This window comes from Pocillopora damicornis, chromosome 7 (assembly GCF_964200805.1).
Source record: "Pocillopora damicornis chromosome 7, jaPocDami1.2, whole genome shotgun sequence".
NCBI lineage: Eukaryota > Metazoa > Cnidaria > Anthozoa > Scleractinia > Pocilloporidae > Pocillopora > Pocillopora damicornis.
In genome coordinates this window covers 13,217,194-13,234,585 of record NC_142676.1, presented here as the reverse complement: position 1 = coordinate 13,234,585, position 17,392 = coordinate 13,217,194, and the positions used below count along the sequence as shown (strand labels likewise).

General features: G+C 38.7%; 2 protein-coding genes across 2 annotated transcripts; one reads left to right on the top strand and one right to left on the bottom strand.

Moving 5' to 3' along the window:
* The first annotated feature begins 6,602 nt into the window (after window positions 1-6,602).
* On the top strand, window positions 6,603-13,938 carry LOC113673844 (pleckstrin homology domain-containing family A member 1). The gene is made up of 6 exons (XM_027190294.2): window positions 6,603-6,738; window positions 7,185-7,286; window positions 8,415-8,552; window positions 9,676-9,759; window positions 11,385-11,520; window positions 13,241-13,938. Exons 1-6 carry the CDS (start codon window positions 6,718-6,720, stop codon window positions 13,318-13,320), a joined length of 561 nt encoding a protein of 186 aa, XP_027046095.1. The 5' UTR covers window positions 6,603-6,717; the 3' UTR covers window positions 13,321-13,938.
* Window positions 13,822-17,359, bottom strand: LOC113673845 (uncharacterized). Its single transcript, XM_027190295.2, has 2 exons — window positions 17,130-17,359; window positions 13,822-14,486 (listed from the first exon to the last, which is right to left on the bottom strand). Exons 1-2 carry the CDS (start codon window positions 17,239-17,241, stop codon window positions 14,092-14,094), a joined length of 507 nt encoding a protein of 168 aa, XP_027046096.2. The 5' UTR covers window positions 17,242-17,359; the 3' UTR covers window positions 13,822-14,091.
* Between the last annotated feature and the right edge of the window lie 33 nt (window positions 17,360-17,392).

The following is a 17,392-nucleotide window of genomic DNA, read 5'->3' as shown; positions in this document are numbered from 1 at the left end:
GTGATTTACGCCTTAAACAAGTCAAGATACATATCGTTTCCAGAAAAAGGGTTTAACCGGTGAAGTGGCTAAGGCCCTTTGTTCCACGTCTTCTATTACCATGTTAGCAATGACAGCAGAGACGGGCGATCCCATCGCTGTACCAAAAACTTGTTGATAATAGGTGCCGTTATATGTAAATTGCGTGGTTTTGAGGCAAAAAGACAGCAGATGAATAATATCCTCCACAGGCAAAGAAGTTCTTTGTCCCAGGGAAGAATCTTCTCTGAGTCTCTCCTCCGCAACCTTAACCGCAAGATCAACTGGGATTTTAGTGAATAGCGAAACAACGTCGAAAGATACTAATTTTTCACAAGCGTTAAGAGTTTTATCTCGTATGAAATTCGCAAATTCGCAGGAATGTAATCAGTATTCCCAACAACAGGCGACAAAATTCTCGCAAGATAACCAGAAATTGCATAAGTCGGAGAATTAACAAGAGACAATGGGTCCCAAAGGAATTCCCGGTTTATGAATTTTAGGTAAGCCATAAAAACGTGGACATAAGCCGTCACTACTGTATAACATTTTGTACGTAGAGTCACTAATTTTACCAGCTTTTTTCAAATCAAGCAACATTTTGTTTAACTTTCTTTGAGTTTTACCGGTAGGATCAGAGTTTAAGACAGCATACGTACTCTTGTCATTAAGTAGAGACAAAGCTTTGTCGTGATCTTGCTGTTTGTCCATAACCACAACACAATTACCCTTGTCAGGGCTTATACTATTTTGCGAAACGAAACGAAACGAAACGAAACGAAACGAAACGAAACGAAACGAAACGAAACGAAATCGGGTCAGATGAAATAAAACAAAAGGAATAATGCAGATATATTTTCTAATAAGGTTAAGATAACTTTCACAATGATTTTGGAGTAATCGTTCATTAACAAGAAGGATTTTTATTCATTTCGCAAAATAGTAATTTTAGGAGAGTTACTATTTTGCGAAATGGACTATTTTCACCTTGCGGTGACAACGTGACCTCTTTCATGTCGCGAAAATACATTTAAACATTACAAATTAGTATATCAACGAACATTTTGGCCTCCTCTTATTTCTTAAACCGTATTAAAATATATTTCGCAAAATAGTAATTTTAGGAGAGTTACTATTTTGCGAAATGGACCATTTTCACCCCTGCGGTGACAACGTGACCTCTTTCATGTCACGAGAATACATCTAAACATTACAAATTAGTATATCAACGAACATTTTGGCCTCCTCTTATTTCTTAAACCGTATTAAAATGTATTTCGCAAAATAGTAATTTTAGGAGAGTTACTATTTTGCGAAATGGACTATTTTCACCCCGCGGTGACAACGTGACCTCTTTCACGTCACAAAATACATTTAAACATTACAAATTAGTATATCAACGAACATTTTGGCCTCCTCTTATTTCTTAAACCGTATTAAAATGTATTTCGCAACATGGTAATTTTAGGAGAGTTACTATTTTGCGAAATGGACTATTTTCACCCTGCGGTGACAACGTGACCTCTTTCATGTCACAAAAATACATTTAAACATTACAAATTAGTATATCACCGAACATTTTGGCCTCCTGTTATTTCTTAAACCGTATCAAAATCTATTTCGCAAAATAGTAATTTTAGGAGAGTTGCTATTTTGCGAAATGGACTATTTTTACCCCTGCGGTGACAACGTGACCTCTTTCATGTCACAAAAATAAATTTAAACATTGCAAATTAGTATATCCCCGAACATCTTGGCCGCCTCTTATTTCTTAAACCGTTTCAAAATTAATTTCGCAAAATAGTAATTTTAGGAGAGTTACTATTTTGCGAAATGGACTATTTTTACCCCTCAATAACTTTCTTTTCGGGTCACAAAAATACGCTTAAACATTTCATTATAGTATATTCTCGAAGGATTCGGTCACCTCCTCTTTCTCTATCCAGATATAATTAATTTCTCAAAGTAGTAATGTCAGAAAAATTACTGTTTTGCGGAATAGCTAAGCTATTTTCACTCAGCGGTAACGATGTTGTTATTCTCGTGTCATACAATAGGTTTTCGGTAAGTTTCAATTTAAAGCACTATCAAATCTCAAAAGGTCTAAGCTATCTTCACCTATATAAACGTCTTCTAAGTTTATTTCGTGAGGCAGTAATTTTGGAAGAATTACTGTTTTGCAAAATGGACCATAGATGATTTAAATGCCGCCTGAGAAAACTGACTCGTGACAGATGGGGTTTACAGGTCTCACCTTTCCTTGTACGTAAGTGTTTTAATTAGCTGTGGTCTGTACTTCTTCACTGCCAAGCAACAAGGCGGTGTTTTCCTTTCCTCAGCTTCAAATGATTAAGTAAGAGCCAATTAATAACGTCATCTCAATAAACATGCAACAAGAGGTTTGGGCTAACAGGTTCATTTAATCAAAATCGACAACTGTGTAGTACCGTATTGCGTGACGCCGAAACCAAGTCAAGAGAGCCCCGCTGAAGGCCCAAACCGAGGTTGTGTCCAATTAATGACATGGGGGGGGGGGGAGCGGAAAGTAAGAGGTAAAAGCTGTTTTTACTAGCGACGGAGCTATTCTAGGGGGAAGTTGGCATGTTCTCCTGAGAGATTTGAAAGACTCCATTTCGTGCGTTTTGAAGGGTGTGCACTGTTTCGGTGCAAAACCAACATGACAGTTTTCCAGTGGCGGCTAAACACGTTTAGACTCTCCGTCTCGTATAGAGAACAGAAGCATATCCATGCCGAAATAGTCGTCCAGCAGTTCTATAATCACAAGTAATACAGTTACTTTGCTTCAAAATTTTTAATAAAAATAATATACATGGAAAAGTTACGCGCTTCTGATTACACCCCCGTCGCACACCTCTTCCTTACGAGCAAGAGATCGTGTTTCGCATTTGCGCAAGTTCCACGTGCTGCAAGAAGTTTGCTTTGTGCTCGCTCTGTGTGCTGCTAAATCAGGCAAGATTATGGCTTTTAAATTTCCTGTTCTTAAGCCTAAGACCATCGACTGTTCAGGTCTTCCAGTTCATGATTTCAAGTGTTTGACAAACAAGGAAATCATTGGTAAGGGCGCTTATGGTGCTGTGTTCACTGCTAACTGGCAGACTGTTCCTGATGCGGGTGGGAAATCGGCCGCTGCGGAGAAAGTCGTCGTTAAGAAATTGCTCGGCGAGGACATATTGGATAAGAAAACGTTTGTAAAGGAAGCAAGAATCATTCAAGAGTTGAAACATCCAAACATTGTGAAGTTCAAGGGAATCTGCAACAATCCCTTCGCCCTCATTCTCGAGTTCCCGCCCGCCGAGTGTAAATAATCCATTTCGCAAAATAAACATTTTTCGGAATTACTACATTCAATTAGTTTAGAAATTACTACATTAAAGAGGAGGTGACCAAGATCTTTGAGAATATACTATACTGTAATGTTTAAATGTATTTTCGTGACATGAAAGAGGTCACGCAAAATAGCAACTCTCCTAAAATTACTATTTTGCGAAATATATTTTAATACGGTTTAAGAAATGAGAGGAGGCCAAAATGTTCGGTGATATACTAATTTGTAATGTTTAAATGTATTTTCGTGACGTGAAAGAGGTCACGTTGTCACCGCAGGGTTAAAATAGTCCATTTCGCAAAATAGTAACTCTCCTAAAATTACTATTTTGCGAAATACATTTTAATACGGTTTAAGAAATAAGAAGAGGCCAAAATCTTCGTTGATATACTAATTTTTAATGTTTAAATGTATTTTTTTATGACATAAAAGAGGTTACGTTAGTCACCGCTGGGTAAAAATTGTCCATTTCGCAAAATAGTAACTCTCCTAAAATTACTATTTTGCGAAATACATTTTAATACGGTTGAAGAAATAAGAGGAGGCCAAAATCTTCGTTGATACATTAATTTGGAATGTTTAAATGTATTTTCGCGACATGAAAGAGGCCACGTTGTCACCGCAGGGTGAAAAATTCCATTTCGCAAAATAGTAACGCTCCTAAAATTACTATTTTGCGAAATGAATAAAAATCCTTCTTGTTAATGAACGATTACTCCAAATTCCTTGTGAAAGTTTTCTTTACCTTGTTAGAAATTATATCTGCATTATTCCTTTAGTTTTGTTCTATCTCACCTGATTTCGTTTCGTTTCGTTTCGTTTCGCAAAATAGTATAAGCCCCTTGTCAGCAGATAATACGAGCCTGTCCGGATCCTTTTTGAGAGCTATGAGCGCATTGGAAATCCTTTTGAATGTTTTTGGGAGGAGGTTTAGCACGTCTGAGTATGCCACTTACTTCTGCTCTTACCAGATGCCTACGATCGTCGTTGAGTTTAGAGATACTCTCCTCAACAGCGGCGACAATTTCGGCAGTCGGTATTTTGCGAGGAGCAATAGCAAAACTTCAGACCCTTTTCTAAACCACTCCGTTCCAGCGCGGATAACTCCTTGGAGGAAAGTTTCATGACCCATTTATCTTTCAGAGATGAGCCTGAATTAACAGGAGACCTCTTACTGAGCAAGTGACGGAGTTTTCGGTCGTGTTTCTCTCTCTGTTTGGTAAACGTCTGCAGTTCTTTCGAACTGCAGAACTCCTCGACCCAGGAAGTTTCGGAGTTGTTAATCAAAGCAGAGAGTTCACTGAGTGAACGAGAGAATAACGCACGCAAAGACAGTATGGAACTGTGACATTCATCTATTCGTAGCTTAAGAAAAGAAAAACCAGTACGGACCATGAGCTTGTATCTTTTAGCACCCCAGAAAGGAGGCCGAAATCTCAAACTCGATTGAAGCACATGGTTTTCTTTACAACAGTGATTGAAATACAAATGACAGCGATACTTAGCAATGCGGACTCTGATGTTCACGAGCCGGTTGACCCTTGTAATAACAGTTTGACCATACTTTTCTCGCAAATAAAATATATTAAAGTTCACACGGCAACCAGGTGGACAATCAGACATAGTTTGATGCTACTCTGGTTTGCAGATTTAATGAATGTAACCGAAGAAGTTACAATTCATAGACCCAACGTTTCGACACTCCTGTCTAGTGCCTTCATCAGGGGTGATCTAAACGCTGCAACAAGCATGAAAAGGATAGACATCTGCCCTTTCTTGATTTAAATGTGTCCAGAGGGGTTCAGGGCAATTTAGAGACAAGTGTCTACCGTAAACCTACCCACACCGACAAATATCTCGCCTTCGATTCTCACCACCCTATTTGCCCTAAAAAGTCTGTAGCCAAAACTTTACTTAGGAGGGCTGACTGTCTACCATCTTCACTCGATTCGAAGGCTGAGGAGAGGAAATATGTTTCCAATGTCCTAAAGGCAAATGGCTATACAAAAACTTTTCTCCGTAACTGCCAAAAACCAGTTACAAATAGTAAAGCTCTTGATGAAAGGGAACCAGCGACTGGTTTTGCTGTTATTCCTTACATACAGGGTGTTACGGAACCCATCAAGAGAATTTTGATTAGCCACAACGTTAAAGTTGCTCAAAAACCTTTTCAGACTTTGGGGCATATTTTCGCCAAACCTAAGGATCCTGTCACGAAAGAACAACGAACCGACGCCATTTATTCTATTCCTTGCAATGACTGTGACAACGAGTGCATCGGACAGACCAAACGTCAGTTTGGTACACGGTTAAAAGAGCACCAAAAAGCGGTTTTCCTTTGCAAAAAGGAAAATTCAGCTTTATCGGAGCATACATGCCTGACTAACCATACAATTGGGTGGAATAATTCTAAAATTATCACCACTAATCGGCGTTACCACCAGCGCCTTTGTTTGGAGGCTTGGCATATTAACTCCGCGCACGCTCCTTTAAATCGTGACGATGGCGGTTTGCTTCCTGACGCCTATTTACGTCTCGTCAGAAAAAAGGCCGCTAATTAGTGATCATATAAAAGGACCTCTTGTTGCAGCGTTTAGATCACCCCTGATGAAGGCACTAGACAGGAGTGTCGAAACGTTGGGTCTATGAATTGTAACTTCTTCGGTTACATTCATTAAATCTGCAAACCAGAGTAGCATCAAACTATGTCTGAGTATTAAATTTGTTTTCCCGCTGACCACTCGTATTTCGGTCATCTCTTCATCCCCCGCTCGTCGCCCGTGATGTAGTAACTCCCGTTGCAGTTAGTCGAGGTTATAATTTACAGCTTTATTAATGAACAAGAACTTGTATTTATAAACACGTTTTTTTTGTATGTTCAAAAATCCAGATTTCCTCTCTGAAACAAAAAACTTTTTCACTTAGACGTGAAAAGCAAGACCGTGTCTCGTGACGACCTTGTTCCTTCAGCGAGGACATTCCCTTCCTAAGGAGATGTTGTCTCCTCAGAAAGTCACGCAGCATCTTCTCAGCTTTTCTTGCGGGGTGTTGCGTGACGTTCCAAAGAGTCCTACCAGACGGGAGAACGACTGCACTACCAAAATTACATTAAGTGTTTTTGAAGGTGGGCTCCACTCCACATCCGAGTTTCTTTGTCCCTCAGAAATTGTGGGAATCGGAAATCACAGATGACAGACTCGTTTGCTTCAAGAGGTGTTGATCTTGTGTGACGTCGTGAGCTCCTCGGTAAGGAATCTTTGTAGTGCCCAGTACTTCATCATTACGCTCTGTCTACTGAAGCTCCACTGGCAGAAAATGGCTACGATGTAGAACGATTTAGTTACTTTGGAAAAATGAACGAGTCAAAACCAACGGTGAGTATAAGAAACTCTTTAAGCTTCCTCGATGGGATAGCCGAAAATGTCATAGAGATTTTACAAATTACATTATTTTACTCAAACCTGAATCCCTTAATTTTTATCTTTAATGGTTGACAATGAAGAAAACTGCCATCGTAATATTTGAAGTCGACAAGAAATGCTGATATGCGAACATGTACTCTTGGTATCTTGGTGTTTGAAACCGCACCATGTGTCTCTAAAACACAAAATAGCAATACTGCAGTATTGCTAAAGCTGCAGTATTGCCAAAGCGATCTCCAGAACATGCACTTCCTCCATCAAAAAAGTTGTTATTGTTAGCTATTAATAACAGTGATTAAGTCATCACAATTAAGATTGTAAGTTGTTTAAATGATCTATTAACAACTTTCAAATATCAAATCCATTTACATAAAATTTGTAATTTTTCACCTTTGCAGAAAGAAGGAGAGCTCAGAAAATATAAGAATGTATGGTCTGGCTGGGGAAGAAGATACTTTAAATTAGAAAGAATGTATCTACATTATTTTGAGTCTAAATATGTGAGTACCTTGAATTATTCAGTTTTCTGTTATGGTATGGAAACCTTTGGTTGTTAATTTTATATTGCAGGTAATTAATTATCAGTTTCCCAGTATGGCCAATGAACAAGAATCAATTTTGACTATTTTTTATGAATATTAATTTTATCTGTTATTAAATACAGTGTCAATCAACAGTTTTAAAAATTGTAAATTGTTGAAAGGTGATTGAGGGCTTGAATTTTCACTTGAATTTCAAATAATTTTACCAATTTTTTATGTCTGGGCTTGGTCAATCTATGTGCTAGAACTATATTTGATGCAGAATATCATTATTGTTGTTCCCTCTCTCTGGCATTAATGAGCTCTTTTCAATTATTTTATTAGTATTTTTACTTTTTATAAGGGTGGTACAGGGGGAGAGGTTTCTGGCAAGGTTCATGGCAGCAAAAACAGTAAATCAAAGTTCAGAGATCAGCGTCTTCATTTTTTGCAATATGATAAAAATGAAAAGGGAAAGAATAGAAATTTGGCGGAGAAGACTGAATCAATAAAGGCATCTCCTTTTCTTGTGAGTTTTCTGATATGCTTACTGGGTGAAAGATTGACTTACTTGTTTACCAATGTGAGGATTGAAGCCCCTTGATCCGGTTTCATTTGGAAATTGAACTGCAGAGTGGTCAAGACATCATTATGGTCCCATGAAGTTTGAGATATTGTTATGATAATGAAATGGAAACAAATTTCCCTGTTTTACTATCTGAACTCTTGGGAGAGGCTATTTAGTGGGCAGAAAAATAATGTTCCCTTACCTTGATGGGACAAGAGACACTTTGTTTAGAATTAAATGGCAGTCATGCTGATGACAGCACTGCTTGCGTTTCATGTCATCAAAGTGGCTATATGAGAGACGGCTGAACAATCTCAAACAACCTCAATTCTAAGTGTTGAATATCTAGTGGGTCTTATCTTTACGTAAATTGCTTTCAGATCTGTGCCATGTATTGAAAAATTATACCATTTGCCTTGAATAGAGCTCTGTGATGCAGTTTGAGGCTGTGTTTATCAGCTTTATAATTCACCAACCCGTTACATCAAGCAGTATTCCTGAGAGACTTAAACACAACCTTTGTTGATTCCACCCAACAGGCTCCAACCCCTGTCAATACAGTTACAAGAGGAGATATTGATAAAGTAAAGTTATCAGATTCATTTCCAGACAAAAAAAATGTTTTTGAGGTTCACACAAAGTCAGGGATAGTTTGGTACCTTCAGTGTGCCACACCGGTAGGCATTCATTGTTATTACTGTCACCATCATTATCGTCATTATAAAATATCTTTAAATCTCCTGCTATGAAAATTTTACATCAATGGCCACATGTGGATCAGATTGTGTCTTTAAGTTTTGTGACTTTTTGTCACCACTTGAAGACAAATTCGTATGGACTGTTTATTGTATCAACATTAGTGATATATTTAAATCAAAGGCAGTTCGAAAATACATTTCAAAAGCATTGAACGCAGAGATTACTGAACCTAAACATAGCTCTCTAATATGCGTGAAGAGGGTAAGTTGTAGGCTAAAGTGTAACCCCTAAACTTCTGAGGACTCTTAGGAAAATGGTAACTGCTAGTTTGGATTAAAGTCAAACGTGTAAATCAAGTGAGGCCAGGTATGCTACGATGATTCAGTTTGCCGAGCTTTCGCCGATCTACGGCATCATCACATTCCCTGATGATGCCGTAGATTGGCGAAAGCCTGGAAAACTAAATTTTCGTAGCATACCTGGCCTCATGAATGAAGGCGGTAAGTTTCTAAAGAAACTGTGGTGCGGCGTCTGTGTGAGAGTAGAGCAGGTAATTTTATTTTTAACAACTGAGTTGAAAACGTAAATTGGCCACCGTAAAGAGGAAAAAAGCTGACGTTTCGAGCGTTAACCCTTCGTCAAGGCGATTGGATGGAACCTGGCCTCTCTTGATTCACACTGGCACGTCTGACTTTATGATACCATGCTACTCAAGGACAACATCCAACGCTTGATAAAAGTTTGGATTATTTTTCACACACCCATGGCAGCTTAGACAGTTAACTTTTCCAAGAAAAAGATCAACTGGAACGTGAATCATTTTCTCTTTGTTCTAGCGAGGTTATAATTTTAGGTTTTAATTGAGATAATCTCTATCATGTTTTTGTTCTAATTTTGATACTATTTAGATTGTAAGGCTAAGAATACATAACAGTGTCGAAGTTTTGTTAATTTTTTTAGAGATGATGTGGTGTTTGCTTTAGTTTTTGCTATGTTAGGGTATGTGCCTCTCGTACCTGTGTAATGTCTCCCAACCTTACGTATGTTTAGCTAACATATACTCTTAAACTACTTTGAGTTAATGGTTGATACTTTTATCAGGAAGAGATGTGGTCTTGGATGACAGCTTTAATGCCACAACATACTGAGTGCACAAAAGAGGACAAAGAGAATCAAGGCCAGCAGGTGAGTGTGTGCTTGGCAGATTTCACTCGAATCGAAAAATATGATATTTTGATCCCTGTTAGAGGCGCGGTGGTTTGGTAGGCGCTGAACTTCAGATTGACAGATCAAGTTTCAAGCCCCGACCGGTTCGCTGTGATGTGGTCTCGCACCTCTCTCCAAATCGAATGTGTACTGGCAACCTTTCAGGAATTTTGATGAATTACTGAGTGTTTATTCGATGTTAAATTATTTATTCAAAGGACGGTGCGGGAAAAAATTTTTGCGGAACTTAAATAAAAATAGAGTGATTGCTTTTAGACTCCTCCACGTGTCATCACTCTCCTTTAGTCTCTTTGGCCGCTACCAAAAGAATTTCGAGAGGTTAGTTGCGGTACTCAATGTCATGCTAAAGTCATACTAAAGAATTCCCAGTCTTTTGGTGTCGAGATAATTTAATTCTCTCTTTTTCATTAATGGAAAGTAGATATATTAAGAGGGAAGGCTCTTATCGTGGAAAGAGGCTTTTTAGGGTCTAAGAGAAATCGGAGCCTTTTGTTTCGTGACAGATTTGAAAAATCATGTGTCTACTTTTTTTGTGGTGAGCTGACTCGCATTTGATCCTAACTTGCAGAAGAAACCATCGAGGCTTACTTCTAGTCAAGTCGGTTCTTAAGCAGAAGAGAGAATTATCAGAAGGCGATAAGGAGCCAACCTGGCACCGATCAACTGAAAAGCGGATTACTTCGGCGAATAATCAACTTAAAATTACTTTAAACGATTCAGAGACTGGAAATATCTTTTCGCAGCCTCCACTAATTTCATTCAAACGCGATAAAAAACATAGGCAACTTTTTGGTCAGAAGTCCATTTCAAAGTAATGACCAGTCTGGAACTTATGCGCTCGCTCAGGATGTAAAAGCGTCCTTTCATTCATAAAGTAAAGAAAATGTCGCAACCCAAGATATCCATCAAAATTACTGATCACGTGCACCTCCGCCAATGTCATCTACTGCATAACTTGCGCTTACTGCAAGAAGTCGTAAGTGAATATGAAAGCGATCTTCGCAGTAACAAACACTACTTGAGTAGTAGTGAGTACAATGGTGAAACAGGAAGACGATTAGGTGACCGATTCCGAGAACACCTTCGCGACGTAGAAAGACACGATAATAACACATCCAAATCAGTCGCTAGACACTTTAATCTCCCTAATCATTTTAAGTAGCATATGACAGTTAGCGGCCTTTCACTAAATCTCAGTGGTTCGGAAAGCCGCAACATTCTAGAACGAAAATTTATCTTTCTTAATCCCCACGGTATCAACAAACACTTTTCATTCAACCAATTTATTCTTGTTTTTCTCTCTACCATGTTCCCACCAATGGCGTAGCTCCATATTCTACGAATAAACACACACTACCCACAATTCCTCCATTCGCTCTGACGAAGGGCTATCGCTCGAAACGTCAGCTTCGAAACTCTTAATGGTGGCCAATTAACGTTATCACCTCATTTGATAATACAGAATTACCTTTTTATACTCTCCCACCGACGCAGCACTACAGTTTCTACAGAAACTTTACCCCTTTATCAATTTTCCTAGATCATACTGTATGTTCTAATATTGGCACGTGAAATGATTTCAGACTGCAGAGCCAGTGGAGCCGACAGCCCCTCCAGTGTCACGGCCTCCCCACCAAGGCCCTTACACCGGACCACTGCCTCATATTTACCCCGATTTGTATGGCCCAGGTTCGCCTTATCACGATCTTAGTGTTCATGGTAAGATATCTCACTTTCTTAGACCGCAAATACAGCGAATGCAAGTCAAATCAGACGATCTTTGCCATCATATCGGATTCGCTCATAGCCATGATGTAAAACATTATAAGCTATCTGTGTACGCTGTAGTTATACTATTCACATTATGACCAAGACCCTCTCAACTGAATTAGGCCCCTAAGCGAATTACGGTTAGATCGCACCATAGTTAGATCGCTCCCAGTTAGATCGCTCCAACCAAAAGTTAGATCGCTCTATCAAATAAGTGACTTCGCTCCCAACATAAGTTACTTCGCTCCATGTAGAAAACTAAGGTAGACGTAGCAAATGTAACGAGTCTAAATTGATAGTTCAATAAATGGCGTGCATATCTTATCATATCTTTGTATAGGTAATCAGATGATTTCGAGTGCAATTTGCAATAAATAAACACGAGTAAGTTTTTAAAGACTAACAAATTTACACGAGCCCCACGGGCTCGTGCAATTTGTGGTCTTTGAAAAAATTAACAAGTGCTTATTTATTCCGAATTGCACGAGAAACATCATGTGATTACTTATTAATAATATAAATGAAAAAATACGAGATAGCTCATCATAATTATGCAGAAGCAAAGCGCGCGCATCAAGAGCAAAAATAATTTGTTCAAACCGTGCGTTCGGTCAAAACAACCGTGTACGATCAAAACAAAAATATACAATGATGTTTTCACATCTTTGAGGTGCAAAAAATTTCAAAGTCCGGTTAAACAATTCAAGGAATTGTTCAGTCTCTGTCACTTTCGATGAAATGGAATCGTCGTTTCCGAGGTTTAACCATGTATGTTTTTAATTTCGGCGTAGGATCGCTCGAGGAAAGTGTTAAGCTGAGTCGGCTCGTAATTCTCGATTTCCTTAACAATTCCCTTCTCTGAACACCATTTTTCCAAACCGACAACCAAAAAGCAGTGCTTTTTACAGTATTTTCGTTGTTGGAGCTGTTTTTCAGTTGCTGTATTGTTGTTTTGGTGGCGAAATAAAACCTACTTGAAACGCCGGCCATTGTTTCGCTCGCAAATTTTCAGCGTATCTGAATGTTGCGACATCCAAGGCTCGCATTTGATTCGCTATCTGTGAGTCTCTTTGATTTTTGACGAATCAGAATGTCTGGTTTGTTACTTCTTTGCACTGCACTAACCCTCTTCTGAACTGAATTACCTAAAAACTGCCTTTATCTTAACCAATCAGAACTGAGTAATTTTTTCATGTATCTTCTTAGAATTCTATTAATCAGATTACAAAGTTATAATTTATTCCACGATAATTTATTCCATCATCGCTATACATCATACATCGGTAGCTCGGTGACTAATCTGAAGGACTGAGTGAATACGATGTACTCGAATCGTCGCAAGACACATCATCACCTATAAACTTTAAAGATCATTGGTATTTAATACTTCACTTAATAACATGGAGCGGAGTAACTTATTTTGGTAGCGAAGTAACTTACTTGATGAAGCGATCTAACTTTCGAGTGGAGCGATCTAAATAGGAGCGATCTAAATAGGAGCGATCTAACCGTGGTGCGATCTAACCGGGTACCCCTTAGCGTACGTTGTTTTGAAACTATCATTTTGGTACTAATTCTTTCTCGATTGAAGTTGAAGTCTGTTGTATTACAAGATGTGCTGGTGAACCTTAATTTAAGTAAGGTAATTTAAGTAATTTCATGACTGCAGGTGGAACAGAACACAGCCCGCCACCCTCTTATGAGGAGACTTTACGTTCTTCGCCTAGCTTTCTGGAAAAGTCAAGTTAAAACGGGGTTTTCTAATGCGGATTAGAATGATTAACGCCTCCAGATGTCCATATTTTCACAAACACCCGAGTACATTTGTCATTAATTGCTCATTGTCTTAGTCAAGAAGAAGCCGCTTTTCCGGGTAACTTGACTCGCAGTTTTGGTACGCCGTACGTTGAATTTTTTCTACAGCGTCGTAAAGTGCGTCGCAAACTTGCGGTAATTATTGATGATCGAAGACGGACCTGATTTTACTCTATCCAATAGTTGTTGCTCTCCGTAAACTATACACTAGGCCTGTTCAATTTAGACGGTATTATACTGGCAAATTGCTTTAACATTATCAGACAACAACAGTGGAGGGAAAAAACATCTGACTCGATTGTGGATGGATCACAGTTAAGTGATCTGAAGCTTTCTTTATGAAGTTTAGATTGATAAAAGGTCGTGTTCACATCAACTTGATTTTACGGAGGGGGGGTGGGTGGGGCTATTGAGATCCACAGTGCGAGTCAGTTATGGGGTAAATTACTAGCTTTATTGAATTAGATATTGATTTCCCATGTTGAAACCCTAACACTATTAAGAATTAAAACTAAAGCATACCTCAAATAAAACTACGTTTTTTAAAAGCAAGCGCCATTATCATACCTTTTGTTTCTATTTTTAAGTTTCTTTTTCGTTGATGAGCCGTTCAGGCCTAAAAGTGTTTAACTTAAACTGACTTATGCTATTGTCCAACTACGCTCATTATTGCATATCAAGCTGAAAAAGGCTGAAAAATCCTAATCACGCTGTTAACATTGCTAACAATACAGTGATAAGAAAACAAACTTTATGTGGTACATTTTGATTGACGGCAGACTCCTTCCCTACATATGCCCTTTCCCACGAGGGAGTCATTCCAGTGTTACAGAGATCTTTTTCTTTACAGCACTTTGTCTCGCACCACGAACCGTCCACAGAAGTCTGCGTGGTCTGTCTACACCTTTCTTGTGGACACCATCTAGGGCTATAACAAGCCTTGATAAAGTTATGCCGTTGTTGCCCCTTCCGTTGAAATATTCGGTGAGCCATGTAACAAACATTTGGAGGTTTGCACTCATCGGTCTCTATGGCGTGTTTGTTGCAGTCCTCCCATGACAAATGAGAAAAACACTGATAACAACGGAAGCACAGCGAGTCTGTAAATAAAAAAATCAATGTTAAGGCTCTAATCAACTTTTGAAGAACGCATTCTTGTTTATCAACTATCGGTTAAAATTTGAGTGGCAAGTACTTTTTACTGCTCACCAGCTCTTTCAGAATTATTATAGCAGCAGAGTTTATATATGTATTTGTTGTTCCACTTTTACGCCATTTTACCATATTAAGTCATCTGGACGCGCAAAATATGCTACGGTATTACAGTTTGAAGCAGGGCAAAAACACAGACAGAAAGCGGGGCAACAAACTAGCCTCAGTGAACGATCCAAACTTATATTTTTTCGTCTTTTAGGCTTGTCTTTTTGAGCAACGAAGTATTAAGTCCATCGGTTTTTTTTTTGTTACAAAGAACACCTAAATTGTCTCCTTTGTGTTCTTGTCATCTTTTGCCGACGCCTTATGCGATCGATACGATACTCAGAGAAAGCTATAGCCAAAATGCTAGAGAATGAACTAGTAGTGAAATAATAAATCCCATATGGTTTATCTTAAATGACGAACAAAGTTTTAGCTGTATGGCAGACGAAATCAAATAATGTTTGCAGATCTATCCTTATTCTTCGTTCTTTGGTTTCGAACTTTGTTCTATGTTCTTATTGTATCCTCCGGCCACTGGACGTCGTATAATTTGGCTCCTTTGTAGAATTTGTTTGCATCACGCGATAAGTTTAAAGTCCTTGAGGTTATTGATGTTGGAACATGTCTGATGATGGAAGGAGAGTGGTTTGTAATTAGTGTTGATGTACAATAGATTTTGCTCTGCATTTCCATTTTCAATAACTTCAGGGTAAATGGAACAATTTACGTGCGTTAAATCATTTATAAGCGTATTTAAGAACAACGTTTTAAGGTCGTTTCACTTTACCTATGCAAAGGAAAACATTAACTTTAAAGACGGAGAGATTTAATTCGAATTTCACGCGCTAAATTTTTTTCTGTGCAACAGGGGAAATGTATGCCATTTGTATATTTTCACTTTTGTTTCAAAATTGTTTGTCTGATTCTTCTTGCATCCCCATTGGCTCTTTCATAAAGGAGATGGCGTGAACAAGAGAGGCCATCCGTGACGTCAAGATAACTATCAGTGACAATAAAGCAATTCACAGGTGCAACGAGAAATCTAACACGTCTAAGCTATTTTTGGATACACTAACTCAAACTTGATGGTGAGCTGGAGTGGAGATTTGATGTACTGTCGAACCTCGATTATCCGGACTCGTTGGGACAAGACGAAATAGTCCGAATAATCGAGGGTCCGGATAATCGAAATATGAATATATAAGCCAATCAGACCTCATTAGATTGTTCTTCATTGGTTACGACACATGCGAGCGCTGCTTTTGCCTTTTCAAAGCGAAACAAACTCACCTTTACCTCACTTTTCAACGCTGTACTTTTAAAAGGACTATGGCAACGGATCTCGATCATGACTAATCATCATCCTTATATCATTCCGTGGCATCATGCATGTTGGGTTGAGAACCACGAGATAAAGAACATATTGAAGAATGTTATGTTTCCAATAAAAGAGAAGTTTCCATAGGCAACCAACAAAGGTTGAACAAGCCGCTCTTCGTCATTGCAGGCTTCGAGTTCGTTTTGCCGCCGAGTTTAGCATCGTTTTAGTCAAAGACCAGCTGAGCTACACAGCATTGAAATGAGCTAAATTGATTTTGAGGCCGAACTTTCCAAAATACTGAGAATGTTCCGAAGTGGCTGACGTATGAAGAGATAAGAATCTAAACCGTACATCAAACTTCCGTCGCACATCTCATAATGCTGAACCTGAAAAACGCAACCAATTAGACGAATTTCTTTGAAAATGGCAACCTTGTTGGTAAATGGTTCGTTGTTGCAGTTGAACTCATAATTCACCGTGTGGGAAATTCTTTTTGTAATTGAGTGTCAGCTCTTCGATTTAGCTGTGGAGTAACTGTGAGTGAAACAGCGAATGATTCTGAGTTATTTAAGGCGAAAGAAAAAAGTTCGAGGGAGGTTCAAATTCGCAAGGAGTCAAATCTTGAAAGCTAGGTTACACTGGTGAACTCAAGTTTGCTTTAACAATCTTGTGTGGCTGTGCAACAGTTAAAGCGAAGAAAATATGAGGTAATTGTGCAGTGCTTAGTCACCGTATGCCTTAAATGCATTCATGTATTTTTTTCCACTCTCTGTTAGTCTTACTTGAAAAATAAATTCAAATCATGCTAAAAGCTAATTCCTTGCGTAAAGGTCTCAGTTGGGTGTTGGCAACGTGTTTCGAAATATTTCTCAAAAATCCTTTGTCAAAGGGAGCGTCTGCAGGTTCTATTGTTCAATTGTTTTATTGGATTATTCTATTTCTATGTCTATGTCTATCGCAATAGACACTCTTATAGACTGACATGTTGCTTTTACTTCCTGAGAGACTGGTGGGTCAAACTTAGACTGATCTTTTCTCCGTGCGGTAACATAAAAAGATCTGATAAATACGTAAGCCTCTCACCTTAAAGAGCTTTATTCGTGCCATTGTGAATAATAACCCATCTACATTTTCAAAACAGCATCAACTTTAGACACGTGATAGTCATCTAGAAGATTGACTGAAATAGTATACCTGCTACCCGCTATACCTCCTTACTTACCTGAAGCAAAGCATGTAATTATGAGAGGCAGTAACACAGATTTCATCTTGTTCCTATTGCTGGCTCGTCCTTGAACCATCTGTGCACTAGAACAGATGCATGTGCACTTCATGGGAGACAATGTCAAAATGATATTTTACGCGTCCTTTCAAGTTTTCTTCTTCAGGAACACGTGGTCTCGCTTTGTAATGGACCACGCGTCATATTTGAAAGGACGCTTGGTCTAATGTGATCGCCTCAAACAATGGTCAGGTGATAGGCAC

Bases quoted from the DNA above. Each gene is read 5' to 3' on its own strand.
- LOC113673844 (XM_027190294.2), top strand. From the start codon at position 6,718: ATGAACGAGTCAAAACCAACG. The intron at 9,760-11,384 runs GTGAGTGTGTGC...AAATGATTTCAG, and splicing joins AAGAGAATCAAGGCCAGCAG to ACTGCAGAGCCAGTGGAGCC. The intron at 11,521-13,240 runs GTAAGATATCTC...TCATGACTGCAG, and splicing joins TCACGATCTTAGTGTTCATG to GTGGAACAGAACACAGCCCG.
- LOC113673845 (XM_027190295.2), bottom strand. From the start codon at position 17,241: ATGAAGTGCACATGCATCTGTTCTAGTGCACAGATGGTTCAAGGACGA. The intron at 14,487-17,129 runs GTAAGTAAGGAG...TTTTATTTACAG, and splicing joins AATTACATGCTTTGCTTCAG to ACTCGCTGTGCTTCCGTTGT.